The sequence below is a fragment of the Haliaeetus albicilla genome, chromosome 3 (assembly GCF_947461875.1).
Source record: "Haliaeetus albicilla chromosome 3, bHalAlb1.1, whole genome shotgun sequence".
NCBI lineage: Eukaryota > Metazoa > Chordata > Aves > Accipitriformes > Accipitridae > Haliaeetus > Haliaeetus albicilla.
Genome location: NC_091485.1, coordinates 65,497,329 through 65,512,899, shown reverse-complemented (window position 1 = coordinate 65,512,899; position 15,571 = coordinate 65,497,329). Strand labels below are relative to the sequence as shown.

Sequence of the window (15,571 nt, the reverse complement as noted above, 5' to 3'; positions counted from 1 at the left end):
CAGATTGTAAATTCAGAAAAATGACCTAGGAAAATACCATCTAACCCACTAAGGATCCCAAAGCTCAAAGAAACCTGTATTTTCTGCTTCACATATGCCAAGAGATAATTGCCATCTGACCACCAAGGCAGCTCCTTTTACCTACAGCTATTTCTAATTCATATATGTAGTGCCTTATCTGCTAGATTTGTTAAGATCAATTTAGGTAATCAACATGGAGTGTCACAAAGTTTAAGTCCCTTTTTGGATCTGTGCCCAAATGCACAGATATCTATCTGAAGCTTATATATAATGAGATCAACTGCTTTACAATTCAAGGCATATGGTTATAATATATTTGTATTATCTACAAATTAGTTATTGAAATACATTTGTAAATAATTATAGTCTCCTAACCTACAGTATTAAGGTAGAGCCCTCTGGGACTTCCAAACGCAAAAAACCTGAAATAAAAGCTTCTGAATATCAAAAGAAAAGCCTAAGTTAGGGCAGAGCGTTCAAAAATTCTAAGAACAAGGCCAAGATCCTCAAAGCTGAGTGGTAATTTTGTGTGTCCACACGCAAGGTATAGATGTGCAGCACTTCCTGCAAACTAAGCTCTATTAAGGTTTCCTGAGGTTTGTATTAAAACGTGGACGTGCTTCCAAGCAGGGCAAATCCTTGGTCACAGTGCCCTACCCCAAGTATTCCCAGCAGTTACAGAGACAGTAACAGAACTATCTGCAATATCGAGCAAAGCACTTGCTATTACATGCCGGCAGAATCTGCATCTCTAATATGCTGAAAAAATTAGCACACTGACAAGGAAGCTTAAATGCTGCAAACCATGTTTTATTTATCAAATGCAAACTTTTAGAATTTCAGGAAGGTTAAAAAAAACCCAAACAAGTTAAACTGGAAATTCTCATATTTGGCAGTTTAAAAAATGCTTTCAGTTACAGCTGAGACCTTCGACTTTGCCTATAAATGAAACACTTTAAATAACAATCAGTTACACAACCTACTTACAATCAGCAGCTTATCTCACAAGACCTCTAACAACAAATTTTGTTTGTGGCAGCAGAGTATCCAGCTGACTTCTCCAGTCTTGACCAGCTTTGTTTTTTCTGACTGTCAATCGCTCTTTTAAGTGCTTCATCTGGCATGAGATCTGATCCTTTTACATCAGCATGGCTACAGCCAATTTTAGGGCATCTGTTAAAAAGAAAAGAGAGACTCCATTAAATCAGAGGAATTGTATTTGTCAGATATAGACTTTTACATAACATCTGCTAGTTTATTGTATTTATCTGGGATTCACTCTCTCTGTCAGTTCCTCGTTACCTCTGTTCCTCTTCACCATCTCTCTGTGGGGAAAAATAAATCCATTTATCTAAACTGGTGGGAATCAACAGCTGAAGGAAGGAAGGAAGGAACACAGCGAGAGACTGAGCCTCTCACCTGTAGATCACTCTCTTGCTTCACGTACACAAGCTGCCTGCATCAGTAATGATACTAGCATTGCATGGACATCTTTTTGTGTTGCTTTCTCTCTTTGCAGCCCTCTACAAACTGCAGGTAACTACCTCTTACCTTATTAAACTGCAGTGGAAAAGTATAATCTTCACTGATAGATAAATAGGGAAATAAATTTCTAGGAAATAGATAAAAGAGAATGAGACTTGCAAAGGCTGATTGGTGAACCAGTGGACTATCTAGCTGATGTAAAAATTTACCAGGCCTTTTATGAACTCAGAAAGAACAGAAAGGAGAGATGGGGTCAAATTAACAGCCTCTAAATGGTAATCAAATGCAAAAAGTCTTACAACTACTTGAAACAGCCAGATAAAGACAGCAAGGTGAAAGATATTCAGGGACCAAAGGTCATTATCCTTTGGCAGTGGCCCAGACATGCACAGATGGTACCTGTAGTCAGATATAACACTTTTCCTGAATTTTTCTTCTGTTAGGAGTAACTTTTGTCTGAGGCGCTGAACTTATCTACACTCAGTACTCATAGCTTGTACTCCAGATTTGTCCACAGCTTACTATGTTTGTCATGGATAAGTCACTTAATTGCTCTGTACCTCAGTTTTCCCATTTATCACCTTATTAGAGCAATAGCTTGCCAGATTAATGAATAACAAGTGCTCAGAAAGCTTCCCACATTTCCTGTAAGCATAAAGTATTAGTATGTCCTTCCAGGCAGTGGAAAAAAATGAGCAAACCGAGACACGTAAGAGTTGCCTAAAGGAGTCTATAGCAAGTTTATCAGCACAAAACCGGTGGCTGTGTGTACATCAGTTGAAGAGCTGACATTCAGCCAGTGCAATGCCAAATGCATCAAAGGGATCCTGTGGAATCAAACTGGAAAGTATGTGTCAGGAAACAGCCACTTCTGTAATTCCAGAGTGAGGAACAGTTTTGATTTCAGAGTCAGGATAGAGAGGATACCCCTAACCACGACTGCGCACTATCAAGATACCTGCTTCCACTTGAATATTGCTGGCGGGAGTGCAGTCAAGTAGCAAGACCATGAGAATGGGGTACTTAAATGGGGAACTTGTTGCATCAGCTGGCCTGTCTTCCCACCACAGCAGACTATGGTTTTTCAAAATTGACTGCATTTTCATGAGAAAGGTTAAAATTATAGCAGGTCAGTGAGACTGGGCAGAGAAAACCAAGTAGTCTTTCTTAATTTAGTTACAGTGAAGCCGAGTTACTGCTGTGTGTGTGCTTTTCTAGCATATTGGAATAACTGCCATAAAAATGGTAAGGTTGCAAGCTAAAAGCTCAAAATTAAGAATGACCAGTATTCAGACTGCACAAATAACTTCAGTTTGGGTATAAGGTAGCTTTTAAAGGTAGGTGTTGTATGGCTTACATGATTATTTTTTTTTTACTCTAGAATTTCTCTAAGTCTTTAATTTCTTAAAAGGTAAAATAAAATTCAATCATGTGACCCCATTAGTTTTTAAGCAGTGCTGAAACTTTTGATCCACCACAACAACCTCTACTACCATGACATTTTCCTGTTGGATTTAACAACACAAAGAAATATTTAGATATGAACATCCTAAATTCAGTTCCGTAGTACAGAAGGTGTTTTTGTCATCGTTTTGGGCTGTTGAGCACATGCCTGTCGCTATCCTCCAGAACACTCACTTTCTTCTGTCCAACTTGTGAGCTATTTCCCAACTCCCATTTATTTTTCCAGCCAAGTTTCTGTCCATCCATGTTGCTGCTTTTGTCGTTATTCCCAGGATATTGTGCCCACTCCACTTTTTCTCCCTAGATCTCATAACACAGGCAAGGCACTCCCATCTTCTTCTTCAAGCTGTCTTGACACTAAGGTAGTGGCTAGACACCCCAACTGATGCTCAATTTCATAGCAGTGCTTTCCTGTAGCCAGGAAGAAGCATGGAATAAAAAGTCCCACTCCACCTTTGTATCCCCCATGGCGGAGTATGTAGAGTCCAACAGAAATGCAAGAACAACAGATGGAGGAAGTAAGCTGCCTGTGGCATTATCTTTGGGGAAATCAGGTTGCTAGTCTCTGACAGACCTTCCTGAGCATGTGCAAACTGCGCATTTATTAAAAAGTCCACAATTGGTAAATTTCCATGAGGTCATCAACCCCAAAGCATGAGGTTCTAGCACATACGGTGTAAAAAAAATGTGAAATTAATGATGAAATGATATGTCCTCTAAACTTTTTCTAAAAAGTGTCTGAGCCCCTTTTGTCTCTTTTTTTTTTTAATCAAAACCACCCTAATTTTGAAACTTACTGGGGAGAATTTCAGGTTTAAAAATTCAACTGTTACATCTTTTCATTCAAAAAAATATGTCCTGTGTGGAAAGTGGCAGACTGCTTTGATGATATAAAGTAAGAAGTACTTAATTGCATCATAGTAGGAACTGCACAATCCTGCCTGATCATTATTAAAGCTCTGTCTGATCATTCTTAAACTCTGAACTACATAAAAAGTTGTGTTTTAATATTTCTCACTTTAACACTCATTTAAGTGTTTTAGTATTTCTCAGTTGTACTGGAATATAACTGCAAAAGAGGGTGCACAGAGGAGATGTTTATTTCTTTTCATTAACTTCAGGGCTTGCTAAATAAGCAGCGGGAACAAAATGAGCAACTAAATCATAGGAAGCTGAAGTTTCTCTTTGTTGTTCATGGCTATATGAAATCTCTTCACTTCTGTTGTGCAGGTACCTCGAGTAGCTGTAACTTCCCCACACACTTCCTGAATATTTCCTTACACATTGTTTTCATTAAAAAGAAAAGCTCCTTCACGTGCACAGTACTAATGAGGAGACTGTGAGTTGGGCAGACACTGAGGTATTACTTCCTGCAGCCTTGCCAATCCAAATACATTTCCTAGAACAAGTGGAGTAAAATTCCACTTACACAGCAAAGCAAATAGCTTTTCCACACATTCTTGTTAGCTTACCGGACTTTTTTCTTTTGCTGCTTTCTAGTCTGGATAATTTTTAGAATGGCATCTTCTTCATAAGTATGTCCACAGACTTTGTTTCGAACTGGCCTCTTCATTTCCATCTGTAATCAACAAGGTTTAATTTAAAGGAACTGATAATGCCCACGAAAATGCTTTTTATGAGATTTTATGTAAAACAGCAGGAAGTGTGTTTGCCATTCGTACATGGCATTCCACTCAAATTATGGGGTCAGGTCCTGCATAGTAAATCACATTCCTATTTACATGAGGCTTTTTCCCAAGCAATGTTGCTCTTCTCTGATAATGCTTGTAATTTACACTTTTTTTTACGCTGATTTTGAACAAGTATTACAGATTTGTAATAAACAATCCAATGAAGAATAGGAAATAACTATTTCCCAATTGATTATAGCAGCAGTGATAGCGTACCTGTGTAATGGGACAAATAAAGTTCATCTGACTCTGAGTCACAGCTAAATCTTCATCGATTTGTTCAATGGCCTCATTATCATTATCTGATTGACGACAAACTATAATGGGAAACAAGACAATTTTCATTTAATATTTAATATAGATAGCCAATACTTAAAACAAGCAAATAAAAACCAGCATTTGCCAAGCATTATCTCACGGTGATATCTAAGATGCCACAACACACTTCTGTACCACTCCCTGAACAAGATACTGCAAAAAATACTGTACCATAGTCTCTGTTAGAAAATGTGGATTTTAAAATGGTAACCACTTTTTTTGCATGTGTGTGCGCGCATGGCTATTTATAGCCAATGCTAGAAAGGAGGGCTGGGACGGAAAGCAAGCTGGCCTGAATATATGCAAAGCCTTCGGTATTCTCTGTTCAAGTTCACCAAAAACCAGTAACATGCAGATGAATCCCCAAAATCTAACAAAGGGTGAAGTGGAGCTTTTGCAGATTTGTCAGTTCTACCCTCAAGATCAGTTTGTGTTTGAATGTCATAAATGGGCTTGCTATATAGCCTGTATACACAGCATATACTTTAAAAGGAATTTGTACTATTTATCATAATGCATCATTTGTGAAGTGATGCTGCTGTATTTTAAGAAGACTGTAATTGGTGAAAAACAAAAGCCAAGAAAGTGTTATTTGAGATGGACAATAGAAACGTTATTGACGTAACCTTAAGGAGGAGGGGCAGAATGAAATACTGAAATCTCCCAGAAAAAACCTGATGGCCCAATGCCAGGGAATGAGGGGCAGACAAACAAGAAGAAATCCACCTTGAGCTAGAGAAGATGCAGGTCCCCACCTTTACCAGAAGAAGAAGGCAAGGTGTAAGCAACTCTGCGTACCCAGGGGCACGCCAGCCCAGGGTTTCATGCAGAAACTAATTAGCCAGAGTCAAAAGCTGAGACACAGGAGCAGCTAAGGAGGATATATATTGCTAAGTATAACCTTAATAAATGTATACATGTTGTTTTATCTTTTCCTAACTTTGTTCTGTTATTGTGAATCTAGGCTTTTAGTTGAACACATTTGTTTATCCTTAAATCTTATCTGGTAATAATAGCAAACTTAACACCTGCCATCGCTTTCCATTCCTTTGGGGTAGTTCTGCAATGTTTTTGCAGCAGTGCCCTGGGCTGTAGTCCTCAAGGTGTCCCAAGCTGAACAGAACATTTTTCTCTCTAGCTGCACAAGCTAGTTTGCAATGTAGCAACACAGGGTTTGGAGAGGATGAAATCCTTCAGTGGCCTGTGTTGGCTTTGACTGCCAAGGGGGCAGTGAGAAACACAAGTGAACATGGAAGGTTTAGAGTTACTTCATGATTTCCCTTCTACAAAGTCTCAGCCTTGGTTCCCTTTGCTGCTAATTGCACACTATCAGCTGATCTTTGCATTTTTGCATCCCTGGTATTCAGTCTTCCACATCTGGTAAGGACCAGTGTTTCCTAACTTATGGTCAGTCCTGCATGCCTGTATAATACCATCACCTTCCGGATGATAACAGCAGACATCACTCTTGGAGCAATCACAATCTCTCACACCCAGTCTAGACTGAGCACACTGCCATGTGAGCAAGCACATCTCTGATTGAGGTACTCTTGGCATCGGTATTGCAGCCATCACTCCATCACAGCACCTCTTGGTATGCTGGTTTTATTTGCATATTTTTCCTTCCTCTTTAACAGAGCTTGCCCTTCCCTCCATTCCAATATACCAAGAGTTTTCCAAGCATTCAGGAATGTTTCTGACCCAGGTACTCCTGCAAATACTTAGGCAATACTCAGGCAAGCATCAAGGTATTTCTTGATGTTACTAAGGCTTCAGTCAATCACCAGGGTGTGGGTGAAGGGGGAAAAGGAGCTCAAATGTCCAACGTCAATAATTTTAAGGCTTTCATCTCCAAGAATATTAACACACCTTCATCAGATAATGATCCCCAACAAAAGTAAATACTTGCAAATCAGATGGAAAAAGTGGGCACAATTTAACTGTAAATACCAAAACTGCAATGGTATAGACATTGGAAAAAGACTTGCATCAGTTACCAGTTTTCAGAATAGAAAACCTGTCACATATTATTCTTAGACTGATCATACATAAGGCTTATTCTAGCATAAACACAAAGTATTTTGACAAAAATACAACTTTGGGGGGAAAAAAGTCAGGGTTTTTAATGAAGCTTTTGAAATACAAAGCAATGGGTGAAATCCCACTGAGACAGGAAGGCTAAACAATATTGCAAATATTGGTAGGTGCCAGCTTTGGCATGGGCTGCCTTATTTAAATACGATACTGATTTTTTTTCCCCATGAGTAATGCCAACAAAGAACAAGAGATTCAGAATTTCCTTAAATTCATGTATCTGCAAATTTTGACATACTGCAGCTCTAATCTTTCCTGCTGAAAACATGTGTAAACTCACATTTTCATATGTTGTACTTTGTTTCAATCCATGAACTTGGCATGTTGTTCCAGTGTACCAGTGCATCACATCAGTCAATGAAGTTGAAGCGCAGCAGTACTAGCAAGATCTAGGACAGGTGATTATTCACAAAGGATGATTTTTTTTTTTTGTATCAGTATGTAGATGCCAAGGCAGGTGGGTAAAGTTTTAAAATGTGGGGCTTGTGCCTGTTATTTTACTTTTAAAGCTCAGCACTCCAAGTTAGGCACGTAAGTGGCCTCTTCTGGAAGAGTGTTCACCTCGCACAGCACCTTCTGACTTTGCTAAGGAGTCACCACTTCACTCATCACTTCTGTGTGTGCTTACTTAGGTACCGACACAAGAATTTAGGAGATTATGTTGAAGCAGCCAAGTTTGAAAATAGGAGCTCAAGCTTGGGTACTGGTGCTTGAGTCTCCCCTGAAGGCCTCAGGTCTCTAAATTATGTGAGCTAAATCACAGGCTGTGTTTACCTCTTTCTCATACTGGCTTTGGAGGTGATTTAGATGCCTCATGTTTAATGGTTGAAATTCCATCAGTTGAGACCCACTCCTTGTAGGTGGGATATATTAATCTTCCTGGATTCAAATTGTCCTCTTGCTGCAAGCTTATCTCAAACCCTTCAGGTTGCACTTCATTTGCAATGATTTTATATACAGCCTGCCAGAGTGGGTCCCTGGTTTCAAGAGGTTATCACAGCACAAATGAATAATTATTTTAAATATTTACTTTTCATAAGCAGCTAATATTTTTAATAATAAATATGCAAGACTGGGATGATGCAAGTGATACCTCAAACAAGTCAATAGCAAATTAGCATAAATCAGATAAACCACCCACAGATTTGTTGTTATTGCTTGATGTTCTAGATTACAGGAGGGGAGAGGAAAATAACTTTTTTCAATTACAGTGAATTTTGCAGACATTACACAAGACAAACATACATCCCAAACTGGTCAGTAAGATGCTCTAAACCGTAGATCTATACCTGTAGACTCATATTGGAAGATATTTTTATCAAGGTCAAAAGGATTTTTTACCAAATGAAATGTATAAAAGTTTGGAGGATCTAACTTGCAAGTCTGACTGTTCTATAGAAAGAAGAAATAAAAACACCAGGTCATATATATTTCAGCTAAGTCAGGTTACATTTTTGTAAAATTGAGTTTTCCTTGCAAATTAAAACCAGATGCAGAAAACACTAAGTTATTGTTCCTGAAATTCAGAAGTTGCCTTAAGTAACAGAAGTACATACAACTATTTTGGTAGTCTGAGAGATTACATTTTAAGAGCCTTCAGAGTTTCTAGTTTTTGATTCCAGCCAACTGAAACCTCTTATGAGTATTAGTAACACATTTTCTATCTGGCTATCTCAGCAATGATGTTTACAGCTAATTAGTGCCCACTGTTGTAATAAAACTGCATTCTCATAAAGGTATCTATTTTTGGTAACACATCATAATGAATTTTGCAACTGCCAACTGTTTTTTACTTATTCAATTTTAATTAAAAGCTGGTAGTACTTTATATCTCTATCACTTTCATCTCTTGATAAAAATGTGACTAATATGCCTTAGCTCAGTTTTACCTACTCTGCTGAGAGAGACTGAGAACTTTAACGCAACTTTTAAAAATAAGAAAACCATAGTGTGGAGACATTAACTGCAATATTGTGAATTATATAAAGCATGGATAGTATGCATATTAAAAAAGCATTAGAGGAAAGATCCTCTTCGTTGTCATTGTCACTTCTATGACAGACAGACTGCTGTCTGTTCACTGCTTCCAGTGCCAACGTCCTCTACCCAATTCCTGTTTCTCTAACCTGGCCCTGAGTGAGTACATGTTGCAATGTAAACTCAATTGATTTCTTTCCTTTTGTGCCGCGCAGTTCTGTCTTCTCACCTGCCATCAGTCAGACACTAATCCCGGAAATCAAAGGGTAACATTAAGCATGCCGGATTTAGTCTTTGTAAGCCTGAGCCACTAGACAGACAAGGTCTTGGCTCCCAAGAGGGTCTATTGTACTGCTGACTCTATAGAAATAACAGCAACTCATCCAGGCTGGGAAAAATCCTATCTCTGAGAGCTCCAAGAAAAACATGAATGTTATGAGGGCAAGTCAAATGCCAAGTGTTCCTGCCAGCAGGACACAGAAAGTAGTGAGAGGTGGGGGTGGTGAAGGACATCATCACATCCAAGAGTTAAGAGCCAGAAGGAGTCTGGGGCACTGCTGGCATGGGGTGAGAAAGGTGCAAGGAGAAGTCTAAAGGAGGGAAAAGGCCCAGACACTGCTTTCCACGAAACACACTGCTGAGACCACCATGGGCAATGCTTAAGGGTGGGTCAGCATGCCCATTAGTGCTCTGAACTTGGGTTAGACTTCAGATCCAGAGAAGCAGACCACAACAACTGTCCAGTGTCCTGCCCCTGGGATGGATCTGCAGTAAATACTGTAGGAGGAGTGAAAGAAGAGGGGAAGCACAGAGTAATACCTTCCTGGCAAACTCTCCCAGTCTCTAGCAATTTGTGGCCAAGGACTTCCTGACTCAGACGTAATATCTTTGTACTTAATAAGCACTAGAGTTTTCCTCCAATGAATTTGTCTAAACTTGGAGGGGAATTTGGGCCTGGACTTTTCAGCTTGATTTGAGACAGTTATCTTTGCTAGAAAGGTTAGCAACAGTTTAATTTTCCTTGAAACTTACCACAGAGGCTGCAGGTTACAGTTTAATTTGATTTTTAAGAGGGAAAATAAGGTGTGCGAGCTACAGCTGCAGTCAGACAGTTCAAAGGCTTTCTGCTTTTGCCAGAGGCATGTGATAGTTTAATTTGCCAACCAAGCCAAACTAGGCTTTGCATTAAAGTACTTTACAATTTGATTACTTGCTGGTGTTGCAATATACAAGTTGATCTAAGGAAGGTGGCCTCTAACATGTTGCTCCAGATTGCAATTGAAAATTTACTTGCTCCTGCCCAGGCCAAGCAATTTGCTGGTAATTTACTGACAAGTCCCTTGTATGTGCCTTGTTTTACACAACTTTGTGTAAGAAGTACATAGGTATGCATTTGGTCAATCCAAAATAAAATGACAATCCTGTAAGTATAAGCCATTCTGATTCTCCTGGAGTGTGGAAGACAAATTAGATGAACAAATCCCTTTACATTATAAGAGTGGGGAAGGAAAGGACAGTATCCTGCACTAAGCAACAATCCTCTAAAAACTCCTTTAATGCCATCAAATTCACAGCACTTGCATATTTTACAGTATTTTGTCCCACTAAGCTACAGCGCTTTTAAAATACACTATTCCAAACAGAAATACTGTTCCCATTTTATCCTTTCACTACAGGGTAGAGCTGGCTGATGCCAGTTTTCCAGAATGACCTTAAACTGAAAAGAGATTATGATTTGATGGAAATGTTATAGGACACTCATCACAGAAATGTAAGTGAAGGAGATGGAAAGGCACTTGAAGCTAGATACAATTTGCTGTTTAATGTATTAATAAATCAAATGTGACTACAAATCCCACCTAGAAAAAAAAAAACAAACTCCAGAGGTGCCCTGTGAAACCTTCAACTCATACAATATTCAAAGTGAAAAGTAAGACAACATCTTTGCCTTTAGATTTTGGGAAATTCAGACTGTTGTGCAGTGGGAACTGTGTCCTTAGAAATGTGAACAGAAAGGATATCTTTGATTATAAACCACGCAACTCAAACAGTTTGGTAGGCAAACACACAGAGGCAGCTTTCTTGTTCCCTCTGTTATTGCAAACAAACATGAGAAATCCACACTTCAAAGTCCGTGGATGACATTTCAAACAACAGTTTCCTCATCACTGCAGTCTGGACTCAAGCTGAAGAAGGTCCTGGGGGAGGTGAAGATTACCTAAAAAGATGTCATGAAGGCTCATCATTAAGCTCAGAGGAGCCGCTCTTTCTGAAAAATCTAAGGTGGCCATATTCTTTCACACATCACCCACAATGGCATGTAATCTTCATAAGCAAGTTAAACACCAAAGGCTTGCTGAAAATGAACCTAACTGATAAACAGACTACTTAAATGAAACTCTAGGTCTACATGAAAGCATGCCAGGCATGTGACAATAGAGCAAAAGTGTTAGGGATGCCACAGTACAGTAAAGCAAGACAAAAACTGGAATATCTTACGAGGAAAAAATATATCAGACACAGGCTACTAAATTGCAAATATATGTAAAGAACATTTTTATTACTTGGGTTTTCTCCTGCTCTTCAGAAGAAAAAAGGCTGAACAATCGCTGCTTCATACAGTATACTGTATAAAGGCAATTTCCATGCTTAGAGAGCATCACTTCATATATCAGCAATTAGAATAATATCACACACATTTAAAAAAATGAAGAAATTCACTCCAGACACATGAAAGAAAAAGTTGCAAAAGATGCAACCAGGAAAAAAAAAAAAAGGCCTACCATTTCATTAGAAGATGAACCACTTTCCATTACTAACATTGTGGTCAGAATCTGGAATGTCACTGATGCAATGCTAACCATCAAATGACATGAACATGTAGGGCTTTGCCTACACAGGGAAGCTGTTGCAAAATAAGCAAGGGTGTGAATGTAGAATGCATTAGCTACTTGGCATTAACTCACTGTGTGGACGCTCTTATTCTGCACTAGGAGTGCCTTTTGGCTGTTTAGCCTAATCCACTTCCACAGTGGACCTGAGAAAGGCATTGTTAATGCTGGACAGGAGTAGTGAGAGGAAAGCTGTCAGTATTGACAGCAGTTTGGAGCCACATCCATTTATGCATGAGTCCTTAGCAGTCCTTGGATGGTCTATTCTGTAATTTAATTCAGAATTTTCTCAGAACAATCCATGCCAAGTATTCTCTACATATTAGCTCACAAATAGAAACCATGTCTATGACATCTCTGAACAAAAACTAACATCGTGTATCTTGTAACCTATATGGTTGGAGGTTGGCTTTGCCCATTTCAGTATGTCATTTGTGCATTCTTTTAATCATTCACTTCTGAAAAGCTGAACTGGTGGAAGATTTTCAGGTGGAACAAGCTTCTGCTAGAAAATACTTCTGGACAGAACTGTTCCAGTGTAAGAGAGGGACAGAAAACAAAAAGAGCAGTGATCAGGTAAGCAGACCAGGTAGCGTAGCTTCCTAGCAGTCCATCCAACAGGCTGCTATGGAACCAGTGAGCAGAAAAGCCCCTAGCTAGCCCAAATGATCACACCCCTAGAAGATTATCATTCTGATTATCTTTTCAATCTGCCTCTTTATGTTCTCCTCACAAGACTTTTTGACAAAGACTTCACTGTATTTCTATCCTAAACAGCTCTGTTGAAAACACCTTTAAGAAGTCACCAAAATAATTCCCCCAGCCCTGGTGTCAGGGGAGCAGTGAATACAGACACATGTAGTTTGTCATGTGTTGGGGCATAGGTAAGAATATTTATGAGGTATATGGTGAGAGGGTGTGGTGGGTTGACCCTGGTTGGATGCTAGGTGCCCACCAAAGCCGCTCTATCACTCCCCCTCCTCAGCTGGACGGGGGGGAGAAAATAGAGGTCCGTCTTAGAGCCGGCTGGTATGGGCTCGCTCTCTCTCGAACACAGGGGAAGCTTCCAGCAGCTTCTTACAGGAGCCACCCCTGTAACCCCCCCCGCTACCAAAACCTTGCCACATAAAACCAATACAAAGGGCATGAAGCTATAATCCCTGAACATTAGCCTGTTGATTTTGTGATTGGGAAGGATGGCACCAACTCAGCAGCTGTCTGAAACTGCAGAGAGAGCCCAGGAAAGAGCAATCTCTCACCTGGAGGAATCAGCAGGTTTGTAGTACAGGAAGCCAGCTCCACTGCCCCCTTCACCCAAAGGAAGCTGGAGAGACAGATCTGCCTCTCTTTACCAGGAAAAGACAGATGTACTATATTGCTCTTGAATAAAGACAGAAGTACAAATAAGAAAAAGTGAAACTGAAATGGTGGAGACAAAATATTCTTTTCTCCACCCCCTAAAGCCCAATGTTGAAACAGTTGAAAGAAACTTCTAGGTGAGATATTTTATTTCAAAATTAATATTAATGAAGCGAGCAACATTTGCAATTCTGTTCTTACTGATGCACTTCAATCCTTCAGAGTGCTTTCTAAAACTACTTAAAAAATGAATTTCCTTCATTTAGAAATATATAATATCAAGTGATTATAATTCAATGTGCAGTGAAGCACTATATATATATCCACATAAGTTACTGGAGTTATCTTACATGTATAAAGAGAGAAGTCGTGTTCATTTCCCAAGCTTTTTCTATAGAAATTAATTTCTTCTGTATTTCACATATAAACTTTACCACTCCAGTTATCCTGAATTCTGCAGCTTTGCACTGCCTGAAATGCCTCTGCTGAAATGGCCTCTGGGATGGGCAAGAAGACTCAGCTGTCTGCATGTCATGGTCATTACTCCAGCATCATCTCAGAGCTTCTCCCTGCTGCGGTCACTGCTCCAGGCACTGGCTGACTACCCGCTTGGGGCTGCATCTCCTGCTCTGCTTCTGCCTTTGGTCACCAGCCCATGGCCCCAACAACCTCCTCAAAAGAGGCATTTTCCTAAAGCAATGAATCATTTGTGGAAGTAATAACACCCAATTCCTTCTTCTCTTGAACACAAAGCACTATAAAAAAGGTCAGTTTTACTACCATGACTGTTTCACTGGTGGAAAACTGAGGCACAGGGCAGGAATATATGAGAGCCACTACCACATCTTGTATGCTAGACCGTTGTCTTTCCCATTAGACCACACTGCCTTCCCCTTGAGTAACTAAGGCTATGAACAGTTGCCAAATACATTCTTAGGGAATGCATCAGTTCCATGCTAAAAGCAAAAAATACAATACAGAAACCAGTATCTTCTAGTAATTGCACAATATCTGGTTGTTTATTTTGAGAAAACTAACACTTGCACTGAAAAACACAAGATCACTTTCTGGTAAGTCATAAAATAATGCTTCTTTGCTAAACAACATGAGAAAAGGAAAAAAAATCAACATTTAATATATCAAAACAAGTTAAGAAATAAAACTCACTTTTTTTTTTTTCTTTTTAAAGAGGAACTTAGAGATCTGCCATTGCTCTATCATAAAACTGCAAGGTTTTCATTTAGGATAAGCCAGAGGAACATATTGCATGTGTGTTTACTAAGACATTCTGCATAAACTATGCTGTGTACACTGAGCAGATCTTCACTACAATAACCCTCTGTAAACTGTTCCCTAAAAGAAATAAAAAATGTTGCTAATCCCAATTTATACAGGATCCTCCAAAACAATGTCACAGGGGGCTTGTGCAGCTAAACATAATGCTATCATCAGTTAGCAACAGCTGAACAGTTATTTTTCTCAACCTGTCCTGTGATGTAAGATTAGGCTTCTTGAATGGCAGTCAGTAAAAAAAATCTAACGCTAAAGCCCTGAGCTATAAATATTCATGTATTATAACTGCAGCAGCCTACTAGCTTCTGATGGTAATTAGTTAATTTTAAATCTGATCGATATTTATTTTAAATCTCTTTCTGCAGATTCTCATTTGCCAGGAGTGTAACTGCCAGAGTGCATCTTTATTAATGCCACATGCATCAGAAGATCATTACGATTCTATAGGTGTCATTTATAAAGCAACACACGCATTTCAGACTTCACCTTGACATTTTTGCATGGTGCAGATGACAGACAATCTGGAAATGACTGTGCTTTATGGGAAATGTGCTGGGAAGACTGTGAAGGGTTTAACACAGGTCAAGCACGAGGCAAAGTCTTTTAAGCCCTCAAGGTCTCTCTCTGTCTACACTTTCCTCTCCAGATCAGGTTTAATACGGTAGTGAAGTGGGACAGAGAAAGGACTTGAACACCCTCAGCACAGATGCACACTGCAGCACAAATAAGAATGGCTAAGCAAGACAAGCAGAGCAAGGGAACCTAATGTTGAATTGATGGGACAGCAGTTGCAGTGTCACTTGTGCCTCATAATAAGGATAATGAGCACATAGTTAAATCACATGGCATTCTGCACAGTCTCCATCTTTCTAGCAAAGCAGTTAACGTCACACTCGCTATTTCAATCTTATAGTTATTACCAGGATGGAGAAACATTATAGTTGTCCTCTTAAGAACTATTAACTTCCCTTGCACTCT

General features: G+C 39.3%; 1 protein-coding gene across 2 annotated transcripts in view; it reads right to left on the bottom strand.

The window, feature by feature from the left end:
- Positions 1-810: 810 nt before the first annotated feature.
- The window catches only part of NSMCE2 (NSE2 (MMS21) homolog, SMC5-SMC6 complex SUMO ligase), a 134,600-nt gene continuing 119,839 nt past the window's right edge, over positions 811-15,571 (bottom strand). For both annotated transcript variants that reach the window (XM_069780051.1, XM_069780052.1), the window contains 3 exons: positions 4,878-4,978; positions 4,443-4,549; positions 811-1,194 (listed from right to left, as the gene is read on the bottom strand). In XM_069780051.1, the coding sequence (XP_069636152.1) occupies positions 1,035-1,194; positions 4,443-4,549; positions 4,878-4,978 (368 nt within the window). In that variant the 3' untranslated portion in view covers positions 811-1,034. The remainder of the gene's footprint in view (positions 1,195-4,442; positions 4,550-4,877; positions 4,979-15,571) is intronic.